Here is a 20,000-nt window from a genome sequence, read left to right on the forward strand (position 1 = left end):
ATATATATATATATATATATATATATATATATATATATGTATATATATATATATATATGTACATATATATATGTATATGTATATATATATATATATATATATATATGTATGTATATATATGTATATATATATATTCGTGAAGCGTGGCAGGAGATTCTCTTTTAAGCATATTCTGTTGAAAACGACAGCAAATTCATTAGAAATTAATTTCTTTCTTAAGCTTTCTAGCTTTCGGAAAGTAGATTTCTGGGGAAATGAGAGGGGAAGAAGCAAATTTCCAATTGACATTGGTAACTTATATTAACACAGAAGTCTATGTTATATACAAAATGAATGAAAATAAACAAAACACAGTATAATAAACCCAAGACGTTTCGCAGATCGTTCTGCATCTTCAGTTGGAGTGAAGGGAAGTGTGACCAAGACGAGTATAAATATGTATAAAGGCAAAACTTGGAGAGGTCACTTAATGACTCCTCTGTTTGGCTGGCGGAGTTCGGTTGGTTCCTAAGCCTAGCCGATCGCCTAAGGCATGACATTTTACCCTCTGCGGGGATATTTTGGACATTTATGGGTGTTCTCTGATCTGGTGGTTGTATTTTGGTGAACAAATGTCTCCTACGTGTAGGTTTCATGCTGGGGAGGAGGGAGAAATCATTCGTTTGCACATTAATAATTGGTTGTAAATCTTTTATGATTACAGCCTCCAAAATGGTCAAACGTTGGAGGTCCTTCTCCTCTGCGACGATTTCTGTGTTGTGTACCATGGTTTCCCTGTCGAGATGGCGTCTGTGGTGGGTCCAAAGGTGTTGTTTCGGTCCTCCTTGTTGTAGGTGAAGGGTGATTCTTCTGGACAGGGTGGTAGTTGTCCTTCCCACGTAGGTAGATAGGGGCGTACAGTCCTCCTCTGGGCAGGTGAATTTATATACTACGTGGGATTGACGTATACCATGAGGTTTTGGGGCGGTGTGATTTTTTAGGATTAGGGAAGATGTTTTCTTGCTCCTGTAGTAAATGGTGAGTGATAATTTGTCACGTTCTTTCGTGGGGGTCACATTTCTTTTAATAATGTCTTTTAATATTTTCTCATCCTCTTTATATTTATTGGACATCTGGGACTTAAAGAATATGCGGTGTGTGGTTCCTTCATGTTCTGTGGTAGTGTGATGAGGTTCTTGGTACCAGGTGTCAATAACTCTTCTGAGTGTAGATTGTACTTCGTTGTTGGAGTAACCATTATTAATTAGAAGTTGGTGGACTCTGTCTATCTCCTTCTGGGTGTCTGACCAAGAAGAACAATGGCTAAGGGCTCTTCTAAAAAGGGTGCTGATAGTGGAGTCTCTGTACTTTTTGGGGCACTCACTTTCTCCGCTCATACATAGTCCGGGGTTGGTGTCCTTAACATACACGCTGGAAGAAAAGGAACAATTAGTCTGTTTAAGGAGGACGTCCAGGAAGGGGAGGGAACCATTTTCACTATGTTCGACAGTGAAATCAATCCCCGACACCTCCATGAGTTTCCTCCTCAAGATTTCAAGGTCTTGGTGTGAATCAGTTTGGACAAAAATATCATCAATATATCTACAGTAAATATTGGGTTTGCTAATTTCACTGAAGACTATTTCCTCAACCGAGCCCATGAAAAAATTGGCAAAGAGAACCCCTAAAGGAGGGAACCCATAGCAACTCCATCCGTTTGTTGGTAAAGCTTCCCGCTTGGGCAGCGGAAAGGAGACATTTTAGTACAAGTCTCGAGTAGGGAGCGTAGATGTTTTTCAGGTATGTCTAGTCCGGGGGCAGGTCCACTTCTGTATATTTTGTCACAGATAAAGTTTATAGTTCTGTCCACGGAAATGTTAGTGAATAACGAAGTGGCATCCAGCGATGCTATTATTCCTCGGCTGGGAGCATCTTTTACCAGGTCCAGGAATTCGTGAGACGATGACAAGCTGAATCTGTTTGGGATAAATGGTGTTAAGAGATTATTTAATTTTTTAGCTAACTTGTACGTAGGTGTAGGTATTTGGCTAATTATGGGTCGGAGGGGGTTATTGGGTTTGTGGATTTTTACATTACCATAACAGTATCCTGGTTTGTATTCACCAGACAATTTGCACAGCTTGGTACCTCCTTGGACAGCGTTGATAGCGTCAATAATTTTATTGACTCTAGTGACTATTTCAGGGATAGGATTTTTCTGGATGGGTTGGAATTTGGATCTATCCTCTAGAATATTATCAATCTTTTCAAGATATTCTGAGGTGGGGATAAGGACGAATACCGAGGCTTTATCGGCACGTCTTACCGTCACGTCCAGATTATTTCTTAAACGTTGGGCGGCTTCAATGTGTTTTTTCTGTAATATATATATTTGTATATATATATATAAAATGTTATTTTTGACCAATTTGGACCCCATTTCAAAGCCTCGATCGATTTTGGACCCCATTTTGGACCCTCGATCGACCTCGACCTCATTTTGGACCTGAATCGACTTAGACCTCATGTGTGACCGCGACTCATTAGGACCCCATTTTTGGATCTCGACCTATTAGGACCCCATTTTTGGGGCTCGATCGACCTCGACACCACTTGGGATTTAGCTCGACTTTGGACCTCAATTTGGACCTTGATCGACCTCTGTGCCCATTTGGTACATTGATCGACTTGGCCCTCCTTTTTCGAACCCATTTTTTGGACCCCATTTTACAACCCCATTTTTTGGACCCTATTTCTTGGACCCCCTTTTTTAACTCAATTTTTTTACCTTTTTATTCTATTTTTGGACCCTATTTTTAGACCCCAATTTTGCACCCTATATCTTGGATCTATTTTGGACTCTATTCTTAGACCCCATTTTTGGACCACATTTTTTTTAATAAATTTTTGGACACATTTCTTGGACCCCAGTTTATGGACCCAATTTTTGTACCCAATTTTTTTGGACTAAATTTTTGAACACATTTCTTGGACCCCAATTTATGGACTCAATTTTTGGACCTTTTTCTTTTTTATTTATCTATTTGATTTGATTTTCTATTCATTTTTTACCCTATTTTTGGACCCCATTTTTGGGACTAAATTCTTAACCCATTTCTTAGACCCCAGTTTATGGACTAAATTTTTGGACCCCATTTTTGGACCCTATTTTTGGACCCTATTTTTGGACCCAATTTTTCTTTACTAAATTTTTTAGCCTATTTTTTGGACCCCAATTTATGGACTAAACTTTTAACCCATGTCTTGCACCCCAGTTTATGGACTAAATTTTTTTTTACCCCATTTTGGACCCCATTTTTTGGACCCTTTTTTCACATTTTGGACCACAACGAGACCCACCTCACGGTCGACTTCCTCCCTTTCCAGACACAGCTGGAGTCCTACACGAGCGTCGATCTGGGCGAGGACGGGTCGACGGGCGACAGTCGAGTCCTGAGCCTCAAGCTGAAGGCGCTCATCCTCGACACTATCCACAACATCGACGTCGTCGAGCAGCTGGTCGAGGCCAAGGTCGAGTCGACCTCCGACTGGGCTTGGCAGAAGCAGCTCAGGTTGGGTTGTCGCCAGCGTTTCTGTCCTAATGTGTGTGTGTGTGTGTGTGTGTGTGTGTGTGTGTGTGTGTGTGTGTGTCTGTATATATATATATATATATATATATATATATATATATATAATAATTTGTTCAGTAAAGTTGTCAGTATACATCATAGATCCAAGAGTAATACAACTCCTGGAGTTTATAAATTACCTTGTTTAGATTGCAATGATGTATATTGGGGACAGACGGGTCGAGATCTCAATACCAGGGTTAAGGAGCACAAGAACTCTGTTAAATACGGACAGGAAAATTCCGCAGTATTTCAGCACGTCGCCAATAAAAACCACCGAATAAATTGGGACGATGCTGAAATAATTTATAAATCCAAATGTAGTTTCAGAAGAAAAATAGTAGAATCCTCCTTAATAAATAATTTCCCAAATTATAACATTTCCCATGGTCAATGGTCACCAGACTGTATTTCTTCTTTTGCCATAAATAAAATGTTACCATCAACATTAGCGGTGGACAAAAACCACCAAGGCCCATGCAACGCCGGTCATGTGACCTGAGCCACCAAGATGCGAGCATGCGTGCCGGGCGTGTTGACCTGAGCCTCGTCCCCTCATGCTACCTCACTGCTTTACTATAAATACACATTGTTCTGTACTTTGTAACTCATATCTGCCGAAGAGGATCACAGTAAGTGATCGAAATATACAGATCTCTATATCTTCGCTTATTCTTCTCCGAAAGTGGGTCATCAGTATTATATATATATATATGTATGTATATATATATATATATATGTATATGGGGTGTTTCTATTTTGTGAAAATAAGCAATATTTTTTGTTTTTATTGTTTTTAATTCCGGAATTTGTTTTTTTTATCGGTGTATTTACTAAAGAAGAAATACAGTAGAATAATGTAACGGCATTTGCAAGCACACACACACACACACACACACACACACACACAACTCGTGGCGCAGTTGGTAGAGTTCCCGGTTCGAATCCCGCCCAGGGCTGAAATAATTTCAGTATCGCTGCGTTGCGGGTTGTTACTCCAACTCTCGTGGGCGGGGAGTTGGGTGTGTGTGTGTGCGTTTAATGCCACAGCATTACCCATAGATCGGTCATATACGAGCTCTGAGCTCTCTTCCGGGAGGGAAATAGCTGTCGATCACGAGTCCCACACGTGATCCAAAAACCATAGTGAATCACACACACACACACGCGCTTACACGAGCTCACACGCACGTACGTATGTAGTCACGCACACACGCTCATACACGCACATGCACGAACGTACACACACACACACACACACACACACACACACACACACACACACACACGTATATATATATATATATACAGGTATATAAACACGCCAGTCGTTCATACGCCTACATATTGACATGTATTCCCACAGAATTTCGTACGTCATACACAAGCATCTACTATCTCGAAAAAAGTATGAATAGTTGATCTTTCATTGCGGGAAGGTTTGAAGAAAATAAAGATTGTGCAAACATCCATTTTTAGACCAAAAATCTGAGTACATGTCGCCTTAAAAAGGACATTTTGCTCCCGTGACGTCATGTCGCTTGCTCGTGACGTCAGTCGCTTTAGCGGGAAAATTCTTTGGTTTTTGTCCTTTGTACATGAAAGAGATTTGTTTATGGAACGTTATCAGTTATGTAACCAGACTTTTTCAATGGAAAAGACAAAAATTGAATGGTTTAGTATTTTCATTTCGAATCTAAAATGTCGACATTTTAGTCGCGACTATCTACATTTTGAATTCACCTTTTCCAACATAAATAAGCGTAGATCAATCAGTCTTTTGCGATTGTAATTACACCCACAATGAAATATATATTTTTCTATGCCTGTTTATATATTTTGTATCTATTTTCTATATGTATATTTTTTTAGGATCTAAATTTGTTTTGTTGTGAGTTATTTGAATCCGACGCCATTTCCTTTGTTTTCCGAGTGTGTTCGAATGTATTCTTTTGTTTTATTCGTTATTTTTGTGTAGAGAAAGGCCTTTGTTATAAAAATACACAGCGATTGTACGAGTACTTTAGGTTTCCTGTGTGTGTGTTTGTGTGTGTGTGTGTGTGCGCGCGTGTGTGTGTGCGTGTGTGTGTATGTGTACGTGTGTACGTTTTTGTGTACGTCTCTACATCTTTCTCATTTACTTGACTAATTTATTGACACCCTAACTAACTTATTATCTGACTACCTAGTTATCTAGTGATGTAATAAACCGTATAGCTGATAAACTAGAAACAATAACTAACCAACTAGCTAGTTAACTAGGAAACTAATTGACTAGCTAGCTAATTGATAAATTAACAACTAACTAGCTAATTGACAAACTATCTACCAATCTAGTTAATCAACAAACTAACCATCTATTCAATAAGCTAACTAGCCAAATAACAAACCAACTAGCTAGATAATAAAATAACTAACAAACTAGGTAAATAATAAACTAACACGCTGACCAATGAAGTAACTAGTTACATAACTAACAAACTAATTAGCTAATAAGCTAGCTAGCTAACTAGCAAACTAGCTAACTGAATAACTAGCTATTTAACTAAATAACTAGCTACCATATAGATAACTAGCTAACTAAATAACTAGCTAATTAGGTATATAAGAAACTAATTAACTGAATAACTAGCTAGTTAACTAAATGACTAGCTAGCCATAGCTGATTAGCTAAATTACTAGCTAGTTAACTATCTGACAAACTAGTTAGTTAACTAGCAAACTAGCTAACTGAATAACTAGCTAGTTAAATAACTAGCTAGCGTATAAATAATTAGCTAATTAACTATCTAGTAAGTCATCTTGCAAAATAGTTAAGTGAATAACTAGCTACTTAACTAAGTAACTAGCTAACATATAGATAATTACCTAACTAGCTAGTTAGCTATCTAGCAAACTAGTTAGCTAACTGAATAATTAGCTAGTTAACTAAATAACTTATTAGCATATAGATAACTAGCTAGTTAGCTATCTAACAAACTAGCTATCTAACTAGCTAAATAACCAGCTAGTTAACTAAGTAACTACCTAGCATATAACTAACTAGCTAACTAGTTAACTTATTAACTAGTTACCTATATAGCAAACTAGCTAGGTAACTAACAAACTAGCTAAGTGAATAACTAGTTAGTTAACTACATAACTAATTAGCATATAGATAACTAACTAGTTATCTAACAAACTAGCTAGCTAAATATTTAGTTAACTAAATAACTAGCTAGTATATAGATAACTACCTGACTAGCCAAATAATTAGCTAGTTAGTTCACTAACAAAATAGCCAGCTAAAATTCTAGCCATCTAACAAAAAAAAAAAAAAAATAACCAGCTAACTAGCTAACTACCTAAGTTAACTTACTAGCTCCCTAAGTTAATTTACTAACTCCCTAAGTTAACTGACTAACTCTCTTACTCCCTCCCTAACTCCCTAATTCCCTAAATCCCTAAGTTAACTTACTGACTCCCTAAGTTAACTCCTTAATCAACTCCCTAACTACTTAAGTTAACTTACTAACTCCCTAACTAACTCCATAAGTTAACTCCCTAACTAACTTCCTGAGTAACTAACTTCGAGTGCCACTCCAGGTACTACGTCAAGGACGAGGGAAGCGCTATCATGCGAATGGTCGACGCAGAGTTCAACTACACGTACGAGTATCAGGGCAACACCCCCAAACTCGTCCACACGCCTCTCACGGATAAGTGTTATCTCACGCTGACGCAGGTGAGAGTAAGAGTGAGAAAGTGTGAGAGCCCTTGTGGTGAGATAATTTTTTTTTTTTTTTTTTTTTTTTTTTTTTTCAAAATTCTAATAACTTGTGAATTTCTTAGACATCAAATCTAGGAAATGGATTAATTCTAATAATGCGTTATTAGAAAAGGTTTAATTATTTACATATGTTTCACTATAATGTAACTGTGACGACAACTTAACTGGTCATGTTGAGGGAGTTCCCACGGGTCGAGTTGGATTGTGGTGGGAATTGTATTAGAGAGGAGTTGTCGCCGGTTCCCCTTGTGTGAAAAAAGTGGACAAAAATGGTCAAATTTGAGATTTTGTGTCCTCGGCCCGGGGATCGAGTACCAGTCCTTCGGGGCTGCACATCCAGGTGGCGGTGAGGGATAGGTGTGTTCGTGAATACTTGGAGGTGATCCTCTCCGACGTCTGTCTCTTTGGTCCCAAGGTAATTAGTCAATAGTGTCTCATAAGCAAAGCACCTACGAGGAACCACACGAGTTCGTAGATCCGAGTTCGAGATCGAAGAAGGGGGATCCCACCAATTCCAAGTTCTTCCTCCTCCCCCAGGGGATGCGCATGGGCCTCGGAGGGAACCCCTTCGGCCCCGCGGGGACCGGGAAGACGGAGTCCGTCAAAGCCCTTGGGGGGCTCTTCGGCAGGCAGGTCCTCGTCTTCAACTGCGACGAGGGCATCGACGTCAAGTCCATGGGAAGGATCTTCGTCGGGTTGGTCAAGTGCGGCGCTTGGGGATGCTTCGACGAGTTTAATCGCCTGGAGGAGGCCGTGCTGTCGGCGGTGTCCATGCAGATTCAGACCATCCAGGCCTCCCTCAGGTCCAAGGCCGGGACGACCCAGCTCCTCGGGAAAGAGGTAAAAGGAAGGGGACTTCACTTTTTTTTTTTTTTTTTTTTTTTTTTTTTTTGAGGGGGGGGTGTCGTGTTTGTTTGTTTGTAAGTTTTCTTGCCCCCCCCTCTCTCTCTCTCTCTCTCTCTCTCTCTCTCTCTCTCTCTCTCTCTCTCTCTCTCTCTCTCTCTCTCTCTCTTTCGCTCTCTCTTTCGCTCTCTCTCTCTCCTTTTCTTTCTTTTCTTTCTCTTTTTTGTTGTTTTTATTTTCCCTTTCCTTTTTTTTCCACTCATTTTTTTTTCTATTTCTTTTCCTATCTTTGTGTCGGGTGTCGTTCCTCACACAATATCCTGAATATTTTTTCAAGTAAAAAGCTCCCTACTACTGAAACCATGTCGTCTTTGCTACTATATATATATATGTGTATATATATATATATATATATATATATATATATATAATTTTTTTTTATTTTTTTTTTATGACGTCACCAGGTCCCTGTCGACCCCAACTCTGGCATCTTCATCACGATGAACCCGGCCGGGAAGGGCTACGGCGGCCGGCAGAAGCTTCCAGACAATCTGAAGCAGCTCTTCCGTCCTGTGGTCATGTCCCGCCCGGACAACGAGCTCATCGCCGAGGTCATCCTCTTCTCGGAGGGCTTCAAGAACGCGAAGAGCCTCGGCAGGAAGCTGGTGGCCGTCTTCTCCCTCTCCAAGGAACTCCTGACGGCGCAGCAGCACTACGACTGGGGACTTCGGGCCCTGAAGACGGTCCTCAAGGGCTCGGGCAGTCTCCTGCAGACCTTGAGGTGAGAGAGAGAGAGAGAGATAGATAGAGAGAGAGAGAGAGATAGATAGAGAGAGAGAGAGAGAGAGAGAGAAAGGGAGAGAGAGGGTCCTCAAGGGGTCGGGATGTCTCTTGCAGACCTTGAGGATAGAGAGAGAGAGAGAGAGAGAGAGAGAGAGAGAGAGAGAGAGAGAGAGAGAAAGAGAGAGAGAGGGTCCTCAAGGGGTCGGGATGTCTCTTACAGACCTTGAGGTGAGAGAGAGAGAGAGAGAGAGAGAGAGAAAGAGAGAGAGAGGGTCCTCAAGGGGTCGGGATGTCTCTTGCAGACCTTGAGGAGAGAGAGAGAGAGAGAGAGAGAGAGAGAGAGAGAGAGAGAGAGAGAGAGAGAGAGAGAGAGAGGGTCCTCAAGGGGTCGGGCAGTCTTCTGCAGACCTTGAGGTGAGAGAGAGTGAGAGAGAGAGCGAGAGAGAGAGAGAGAGAGAGACGGTCCTGAAGGGGTCGGGCAGTCTCCTGCAGACCTTGAGGTGAGAGAGAGAGAAAGAGAGAGAGAGAGAGAGAGAATCCTCAAGGGGTCGAGCAGTCTCTTGCAGACCTTGAGGTGAGAGAGAGAGAGAAAGAGAGAGAGAGAGAGAGAGACGGTCCTCAAGGGGTCGGGAAGTCTCTTGGAGTCCTTGAGGTGAGAGAGAGAGAGAGAAAAAGAGAGAGAGACTATGTGTGGGTATGGATGTGTGTGTGTCTGTGTGTCTGTGTTTCTGTGTCTGTTCCCATGTCTGTCTGTCTGAATAACTGACTGTATATGTTTCTCTGTCAGTCTGTGTGTCTATATCTACCTATCAGCCTGTCTGTGTTAATGCATAGCTCATATATTATCATATCATTTCTCTTATTTCTCCATCTTACCTATCTCTCCTCGTTCTCCTCCTCCTCCTCCTCCTTCAGGCAAGGCATGACTGACGAGGAAAAAGCGAAGGGCATGACGGCTGAACTCGAGTATGAGGTCGTAGTACAAGCTCTTCGTCTCAACACGCTCTCCAAACTGACGTTCGCTGACAGTTCGAGGCAAGTCCAGCGTTTCTATCCTAATCCTTGTTCTCCTTGATCGAACTATGTCCCAATAGTTTTTATTTATTATTTTATTATTAATATGATTTTTTTTTCGCATCCGACCTAGATATGGATCAAAAGGTCTCCTGTCGGCATGCTCCGCCTTTGTAATCCTTTGTAAAGATTTTTTTTTCTTTTCTTTTTTATAAAGAAATAAAAACGAGGATTAAAGATTTTAACCTTTGTAAAGGTTTCAGCATTGATGGTTTGAGATCAACGAGTTAAGGCTAATATTTAAACCTCTAAGGTTAAGGGTTAATCGTGATAATGTTGATTGGTTAATGTTAAGGATGTTAATCGTCAATCTTCTAAAAATTTTACCCAGTGGTGATTTTAATGCTATTTTATTTAGATTAATTTTCTTGGTTGTTTTCCATTTCTTTTAATTTTGTTTGTTTTACTTTGTCTATTCAATTTTATTTACATTTCTATTTTTATTTATTCTATTTATTTTTTATTTATATTTCACTTATTTATGTATCTATTGATTTTATATTTATTTGCTTATTTCTTTTTTATTTATGTAATTGTCTATTTATCTATTTTATTAGTTTGAAATTTATTCATGTATTAAATTTTTTATATTATTGTAATTATTATCTTAATTATATATTGATTTTCTTATTTATATTTGTTTTCTGTTATATATATTATATTTCTATTATGTATTTATTTAATTTTCATTATGTAATTGCTTTTTGTTATGTATATTATATTTCTATTATATATTTATTTAATTTTCTGTATGTATTTGCTTTTTGTTGTATATATAATATTTTTGTTTTGTATTTATATAATTTTCATTATGTATTTGGTTTTTGTTATATATATTATATTTTTATTGTGTATTTGATTTCTATTATGTATTTGTCTTTTTGTTATATATATTACATTTTCATTATGTATTTATTTTTCTTTTCGTATCTATGTTTTCTGTTATGTATATATTATTTCTTTTATCATGTATTTATTTAATTTTCATTATGTATTTATTTTGTTGTATATATTATATTCTTTATTATGTATTTATTTAATTTGCGTTATCTGTTTGTTCTTAAAGGTTCGACAACTTGGTCCGCGACGTGTTCCCCGAAGTCAACTTCCGAGGCGTGGGCTACGAGGACCTCGGCGCCACTCTTCAGGAGACCTTCACCGATCTCGGCCTCATCCCGAACGAGCGACAGACCAAGAAAGCCCTCGAACTCTACGAACAGCTCCAGCAGCGTATGGGGGTCGTCGTCGTTGGGCCTTCGGGTTCGGGGAAAACGACCTTATGGAAGACCCTCCGTCAGGCGCTCCTGAAGGTGGAGAAGAAGGTGAAGACGTACATCATGAACCCGAAGGCCATGCCCCGGCAGCAGCTCCTGGGGCACATCGATCTAGACACCCGCGAGTGGTCTGACGGCGTCCTGACCGCCTCTGCCCGGCAGGTCGTCAAAGAACCCGTCGAAGTGACTTCGTGGATCATCTGCGACGGGGACATCGATCCCGAATGGATCGAGTCTCTGAACTCGGTCCTCGACGACAACCGCCTCCTGACGATGCCCTCCGGGGAACGGATCCAGTTCGGCCCGAACGTCAACTTCCTCTTCGAGACCCACGACCTCTCGAACGCGTCTCCGGCAACGATCTCCCGCATGGGGATGATCTTCCTCAGCGACGAGGACACTGACATCCAGGCGGTCGTCAGCGCCTGGCTGATGGCCCAGGACGAACACACCCAGAGGTACCTCGAGTCTTACATCGAGGAGTACTTCTTCAGGGCCGTGGATTGGGTCCTTCGGGTGGGGGAGTCCCTGGTGGAGACGACCTTAGTTGGGTGGGTCCTCAATGGCCTCTCGCACTTGAACAGCGTCACGAGCAAGGCCCACTTCGCCCTCGCCCTTGTCATGGGACTCGGAGGGAACCTGCCGGAGAACACCCGAAACGACTTCGCGAAGGAGGTCTACTCCTGGGTCGGGGAGCACCTCCCAGATCCTCACAAGCCCTTGAACGTCTTCTACGACGCAGCCCGAGACCGCCTCGAGGCCTACACGTCGGACGCCGCCGAGGACTTCGAGGTCAAGAACGCGGCCGAGAACCCACTCATCCTGACGGCGGACTCCAAGTGTTCCCTCGACTTCCTCCTGCCGTGGCTGCAGCCGGAGAACCAGCAGCCCTTCATTCTTGTCGGACCTGAGGGCTGCGGCAAAAGGTGTTATGCACACACACACACACACACACACACACACACACACACACACACACACACACACACACACACACACACACACACACACACACACACACACACACACACACACACACACACACACACACACACACACACACACACACACACACACACACACACACACACACACACACACACACACACACACACACACACACACACACACACACACACTTGTTTTTTTCACCATTATTTTTTTTCCTTGATCGAATACACAACATAACATATATAAGCTTAAAAAAAACACACTGTAATTGTTATCTATAAGTTTTGAACACCTTTAAGACTCGACTAATAGACTCACGAGAAAGAGCAGAAAACTCCTTTGACCAAATCCCAAAAGTGGGATTTGATATTATTAGTATTATTTCTAACTTTTTCTTTTTTTCTTTTCTTTTTTTTAAGCTTATTGCTTCGCCATTGCTTCAACCAAGTCCGAAGCACTCAGGTGGCCGTCATCCACTGCAGCGCCTACACGGAGCCTCAGCACGTTCTCCAGAAACTCTCGCAGGTAAATCTTGGCCCTGAAGCCAACGGTTCTCTCTCTCTCTCTCTCTCTCTCTCTCTCTTTTATTTTATTCTTTTTTACCTGAATCCAGTGGTTCGCTCTTTCTCTCTCTCTCTCTCTCTCTCTCTCTTTTTTTTTTACCTGAATCCAGTGGTTCTCTCTCTCTCTCTCTCTCTCTCTGCCTCTCTTTTGTGTGTGAGAGAGAGAGAGAAAGAATTTCATAGACACCCTATACTTCCTGAAGCCCATAGATACACTTCAGAAGGTAAAGTTCCCTTTTGTATGAGAACGATACTGGGGGGGAAGCAAGAAGAACCATTTTCGCCAACCGCGTATTCGCAGTAGCTTATTTAATTCTATTTTGTCTTTTTATTCGATTTATTTGTTTATTTTTCAGTTTGGTAAAGTCTTTTGCGATTAGATTTTAAAGTATATTGGTTTGTTTATGCTCTCACTCTCTCTCTTTCCCTCTCTCCTTCTTTCCCCTCTCTTTTCCCCTTTCCTCCCTCCCCTCCTCCCCCTCCCCCATCCCTACCTCTTCCCCACCCCATCCCTCCCATCTCTACCTCTTCCCCACCCCATCCCTCCCATCCCTCCCTCTCCCCCACCCCATCCCTCCATCCCTCCCTCCATCCTTCCCTCCCTCCCTCCATCCCTCCCTCCATCCATCCCTCCCTCCATCCATCCCTCCATCCATCCCTCCCTCCCTCTCCGCCACCCCTCCCTCTCTTCCATCCCTCCCATTCCTCCCTCCCTCTCCCCCATCCCTCCCTCTCTCTCCCATTCTCTCTCTCCCTCCTCTTCTCCTTTCCTTCCTCTCTCCTTTCCTCTCTCTCTCTCCTCCCCTTCCTCCTTCCCTCATTATTTCTTTCTTTCCCTCCTCCTCTCTTTCCCTCTCCTCCTTCCCTCTTCCCCATCCCTTCCCATGTCTCCCTCTTCCCCCCTCCCTTTCCTTCCCCCCCTCATCTCTCCCTCTTCCCCCCTTCCTATCCCCCTATCCCCCCCGTATCCTTCACCCCCCTCCCCCCTCTCCCCCATCTCGCTTTCTCAGGTAAAAACTTTGGTTTATTAAGGAAGATTTACGTCGGTAGACCGACCGACCCGGCTTCCTTGACGGGCGAAATCAATCTGCCTTCATCGTATTATTTTTATTCATTTCTTTTTATTATTATTATCGTTTTTCCTGAATTTACTTGATATTACTTTTCGTTCATTTTAATCTTGTAATTTTTATTTGGTTACTTAATATTATTTTTCGTAATATTATTATATATATATATATATATATATTTTTTTTTACTTAATATTATCTTTTATTTGTTTGTTTATTATTATATTAGGTTGATGAGTCTGTTTTTGTTGTAACTTCGTTATCAATTTTCTCCTGTCAATACTAAATGCTGACTTTGGTGACACCCCCTACGGACCAGAGGCACTTTTTTTTTTTTTTTTTTTTTTTTATACTAGTCACCATTCAAAAGAAACGCTGATCATTTTCGAATTTTTATTTTGTTATTTTCATGACTCCTTTTAAAATTCTTCTTCATTTTTCCTCACCACCCTGCAGCTAGAGGAGAAGAATATTAATTCTGAATTATTTGTTATGTGGTTAATTATATTATTCATATATTTTATATGTATTGTGTATTTATGTATTATATATCTACTTACATCTATATATTTCTTCTTTATCAGGTGTGTATAGTGATTGGACTGTTTATCAAATGGCTTATTTATTTATTTATTTACAACTGAATATTTATTTTGACTTCTTTTCCTTCATGTATGATTTATTCATTTAATTCTTATTCTTCGTGTGTGCATGGTAATTTGTTTATTTGACCCAGAGCAGTGAACGGGATGCAGGGATGACCCGTCATCCATGAGGAGCTAAGAGGAGAGGGGGCGCAAGGGGTGGTGGAGGGGAGTGGAATGGGTGGGAGTGGATAAGTGCCTCTGACTTGGCTACCTCCCTTATCAGGGGGAAAAAAGGCCTTGGTATACAGATAGAATACGTGTATATATCTATATTTTTTCTTTTTTATCCTAAGGTGTGCATGGTGATTTACGTGTTCCAATTACAACTACACACACACACACACACACACACACACACACACACACACATATATATATATATATATATATATATATATATACACACACATATAAAATAGGAATTGGGGTCGCAGAGTAGTGATCTTTCCTATCCTCGGGAATCAGTTCGATTCCAGGTTTCAAGGCTTTTACAGTCTCTGTTGGTGTAGTGGGTTAAGGCTCTGTGAAGGTGATCTTCCGGGTGACCGAAAGCAGTGGGTTCGAATCCTGCATGCGACTGTCATAAAAATTATCAGATTGATGTCGCTGTTACTAGCGAGTTTCTCTCATATATGTATATGTATATACATATATATGTATATGCATGTGATATATACATATGTATATATGTATATGTATATATATTATTTTATTTTCATTTATTTCTATTTATAATTATTCATATATTTACTTATTTTTATTTATTTCATATTTCTTATTTCTATTTATTTATTTATTTTCATCTTTATTTTTATATTTTTTAGGTGTGCATGGTGATCTCCACCAACACGGGCCGCGTGTACCGCCCGAAGGACTGCGAGCGGCTCGTTCTCTACCTGAAGGACCTGAATCTGCCCAAACCGGACAAATGGGGGACCTGCCAGCTGATTACCTTCCTGCAGCAGGTGAGGACGAAAACAATATATTTATTTTATTTATTATATATGTTATTATAAATCTTATTTTATTTTATCTATTTTTTTTTATTATATATTTTTTCGCATCCGACCTAGTTATGGACCAAAAGGTCTCCTGTCGCATGCTCCGCCTTTGTTATCCTTTGTAAGAACGAGACAACTAGTTCGTATGATATTCACACGAGAGGTATAGGCATAGTAATCACTAGTATCTAGATAGAGGAATAGATAGGTTAGGAATAGTAGGTTAAATCTAGTCAAAGGATAGTGTTAAGAATAGATAGGTTAGAAATAGTAGACGAGAGGCTACTATGATAGTCACTTGTATCTAGATAAAGGAATAAGTAGCTTGTTTAAGAATAGTACGTTAAGTCTAGCCGTTGAATAGCGTTGCCTAAACACGTATATTTTGTTAGAAATCTAGAAAAAGATGTGTGATATAGAAATAGGTGCACAGCTAAACGCAGCTCATTTAGAAAATGTGATATACACATAGCTGACCAGTTAAATGCAGTTAATCTAGAATAGTAAACCTAGTTGAGAACTAGCAAAGTATGTAGTAAATGGATAGTATAATGGATAGTCAACTAGATAGGACATAGGTAAAAAATAGAAAATTAGTCAAGTAAATAGTGGATAACTAGGTTAGTGGATATATAGATCTATGTAGATAGTGTAGATGATAGTAAATTACATATTTCATATACTAATGTCTCGACGTGACAGATTCACTTGGTCTTTTGGATCACGTGTTGGACTCGTGATCTACAGCTATTTCCCTCCTGGAAGAGAGCTCAGAGCTCGTAGGTCTGATCTATTGGTAATGCTATGACCTTTCACACACACACACACCCAACTCCCCGCCCACGAGAGTCAGAGTAACGACCCGAAGCGCATCTGTACCGAAATAATTTCGGCCCTGGGCAGGATTCGAACCAAGCACTACGCGCACCACCATGCTAGTAGTTCATCGCTCTACCAACTGTGCCACCGAGTCGTAGGTCTGTGTGTGTGTGTACGTGTGTGCGTGCGTACGTGTGTGTATAGGTGTGTGTGTGTGTGTGTGTACGTGTGTGTGCGTGTGTACGTGTGTGTGTGTACATGTGTGTGCGTGTTTCTGTGTGCGTGATGGCGCCCACGGCTAAGGCACCTTCACGTTATCGTATTACAAGGTGAAAAATATCTACTGAAAAAATAAATGAAAATAAAACACGAAAAAAAGAACAGAAAAAAAACTAAAAAAGGAAGAAAAACGAAAAAAAAATAAACTATAGAAAAACAAAAACAAAAACAAAAGACAAAAACTAAAAGAATGAAAAACATAAAAACAAAAAGACAGAAAAAAACGGGGGGCGGGGGAAGGTGGCTGGACAAAAGACGGGTAGGGTTAGATGGAAGGAAAGCCGCCTTCAGGTAGCCAAGCCCCCCCTACAAAGCCCCCCCGCCGCCCACAGCCTCCGAGGGGGCCAGACAACCCAACCCTGAGGAGGATTAAAGATGCAGTGAACCTGCAACAATGATTTTTTTTTTTTTTTTTTTTTTTTTTTTTTTAATAAAAATATGACCAAAAGGAAAAAACTACCCGCTCAAAATAACGAGGAACACAGTAACTTGAAGTAGACCTGTGTGTGGGTGGGTGTGTGCGTGTGTGTGTGTACATAAGCGTTGGTGCCCCAGATTTTTCCTGGACATATGTTTATATCGAAGGAAGGTACACATAGTCACCCCCAGTTCCATTCCGATATTAAATATCCAATCCACTATAATATATATATATATATATATATATATAGATATATATATGTATATATATATATATATATATATATATGATATACTGTATACAAATATGATATATATATAATAAATATATAATATATAATAATATAATATATATATAATATATATATATATATATATATATATATATATATCAAATTTGAAAAAGGTAAATCCTTACCTACTTTTTTTTTTTTTTTTTTTTAAATTTCATTGTATCACGTTTCATGGTTACAAACATTTCCGTATTGTAGATTTAATTAAAAAAGAAAACGGGGAGTTCTGAATGCATGTGTGCGTATATATACATATGTATATATATATATATATATTTATATATATATATATATATTTTTTTTTTCTTCAGGTGGTGACTTATAAAGGCTTCTACGACAGCAACTTGGAATGGGTGGGAATGGAGGGCGTCCAGGTGGTGGCCTCCATGACAGGTGGCTCAGCACTCGGCAGACACCAGCTGTCCACTCGCTTCACTTCGGTCGTCCGCATCGCCTCTATTGGGTGAGTCTGCGTTGACCTCTCAGGTCATCTTAGGTCACGTGTGAACGTAACACGCTTATGCTTAATGTATAAGGTCGATAAGTATATAGTGTATTAATGTATTGGGTGTTGTATTAATAAAATTGGTGTAGTCAGGAGTCCAGGGGGGGAGCGTGCGGTTCGTTTGACACCCCTACGGAGCAGAGGCACACAGTATACTGTGAAACTTGATGTTACATGTACATCAAGTTGAATTGCATTTGTATATTTGATCGTACTCTCGATTGTACTCTCACACTCTCACTCGTACTCTCGGACGCGCGCACACACACACACACACACACACACACACACACACACACACACACACACATACACACACACACACACACACACACTGCCATGCACCCGCGCACACTATCACACACACACATACCTATGCACACGCACACACACCTATGTACACATACACAAGCCTATGCACACACACACATACATATACACACATACTCACACTTTCACACTCACGCTCTCACCCTCATACTCTCACAATCTCACGCTCTCACCCTCATACTCTCACAATCTCACGCTCTCACCCTCATACTCTCACAATCTCACGCTCTCACCCTCATACTCTCACAATCTCACGCTCTCACCCTCATACTCTCACAATCTCACGCTCTCACCCTCATACTCTCACAATCTCCCGCTTTCTCCCGTTCTCCCGCTCACACTCACGCCCTCACGGGTCCAATCCTTCCCCCTAAGGTACCCGGACCGTGAGCAACTCATCAACGTGTACAGTGCCTACATCGGCCCCGTCTTGCTGGAGGTGGCCCCCAACCACCCGGCCTGGTCCTCCAGCACCAAGGCCCAGCAGCTGGCCACCTCCATGGTCCACGTCTACCAGCAGGTGGGTCCCAGAGGGGTCGCGACCCCATCCCGAAGGGTTGGTTTCGGGTTTTGGTAATTAGGATATGTCTTGGTACAGGTGATGCGTGGGGGAGGGAGGGAGAGAGAGAGAGAGAGAGAGAGAGAGAGAGAGAGAGAGAGAGAGAGAGAGAGAGGTGGGGGAGGGGGTTGGACTGACTGACGAAGATAGCGAAAATACTTCCTGGAAAGAGGCAGAGAGAGAGAGAGAGGGGGGACTGACTGACGAAGGTAGAGAATCTACTTACAGGAAAGAGAGAGAGAGAGGACCCGTATGAAGGATATAGTGAAGCTACTTGATGGAAAGAGAGAGAGAAAGGATCAGACTGACTGATATAGAGAAGCTACTTGATGGAAAGAGAGAGAGAGAGGGAGATAGAGAGAACCTGACTGACGGAAATAGAGAAGCTACATGATGGAGAGAGAGAGAGAGAGAAAGAGAGGGAACCTGAAAGACGGAGAGACAAAAACCGCTTGGTGGAAAGAGAGAGAGAGAGAAAGGGGGAGAGGTAGAGAGAAGACTTGACTGACGGAAAGAGAGAAATTGTTTCATGGAAAGAGAGAAGGAGAAAGAGAGAAGTTCTTCCTAAGAGAGAGAGAGAGAGAGAGAGAGAGAGAGAGAGCGTGATGTGGGTTAAAGAGAGAGAGAGAGCGATGGGGGTTAAAGAGAGAGAGAGAGAGCGAGGGGTTTAAAGAGAGGGGGAAGAGAGAGAGAGAGAGCGAGCGAGTGGGTAGAAAGACAAAGATACCTGCTTTTAAAGACGAGGACTACCAACCTTCCTCCCTCCCTTTCCCCTCCCTTCCCCTTCCTCCTCTCCTCTCCTCCCCCTTCCTCCTCTCCTCTCCTCCCCCTTCCTCCTCTCCTCCCCCTTCCCCCCTCTCTTTCCTCTCCCCTTCATTCTTTCCTTCCCTTCCCCCTCCCTTTCCCCTTTCCCCCTCCTCCCCCTTCCCCTTCCCTTCCCCCTTCCCCTTCACTTCCCCCTTCCCCTTCCCTTCCCCTTGCCTTTCCCCCTCCCTTTCCCCTTCCTCCCCCTCCCCTTCCCCCTCCCCTTCCCCCTTCCCTTTCCCCCTTCCCTTTCCCCTTCTCTTCCCCTTCCCTTCCCTTCCCTTCCCTTCCCTTCCTCCCTTTCCCCTCCCCTTCGCCCTTCCTTTCCCCTCCCCTTCGCCCTTCCTTTCCCCTCCCCTTCCCCCCTCCTCCCCCTTTCCCTCCCTCCCCTTCCTTCTTCCCCCCTCC

The 20,000-nt window shown here is 41.6% G+C and overlaps 1 protein-coding gene across 1 annotated transcript in view; it reads left to right on the forward strand.

Moving 5' to 3' along the window:
* The window catches only part of btv (dynein cytoplasmic heavy chain beethoven), a 182,890-nt gene that overhangs the window by 48,109 nt on the left and 114,781 nt on the right, over positions 1 to 20,000 (forward strand). The window contains exons 28-37 of the mRNA XM_076198539.1: positions 3,367 to 3,551; positions 7,194 to 7,332; positions 7,915 to 8,217; positions 8,685 to 9,001; positions 9,919 to 10,038; positions 11,144 to 12,277; positions 12,722 to 12,827; positions 15,407 to 15,547; positions 17,706 to 17,857; positions 18,605 to 18,749. Coding sequence (XP_076054654.1) covers positions 3,367 to 3,551; positions 7,194 to 7,332; positions 7,915 to 8,217; positions 8,685 to 9,001; positions 9,919 to 10,038; positions 11,144 to 12,277; positions 12,722 to 12,827; positions 15,407 to 15,547; positions 17,706 to 17,857; positions 18,605 to 18,749 — 2,742 coding nt within the window. The remainder of the gene's footprint in view (positions 1 to 3,366; positions 3,552 to 7,193; positions 7,333 to 7,914; positions 8,218 to 8,684; positions 9,002 to 9,918; positions 10,039 to 11,143; positions 12,278 to 12,721; positions 12,828 to 15,406; positions 15,548 to 17,705; positions 17,858 to 18,604; positions 18,750 to 20,000) is intronic.

This window comes from Oratosquilla oratoria, chromosome 15 (genome assembly GCF_046742065.1).
Source record: "Oratosquilla oratoria isolate Oo_2021 chromosome 15, ASM4674206v1, whole genome shotgun sequence".
Taxonomy (NCBI): Eukaryota; Metazoa; Arthropoda; class Malacostraca; order Stomatopoda; family Squillidae; genus Oratosquilla; species Oratosquilla oratoria.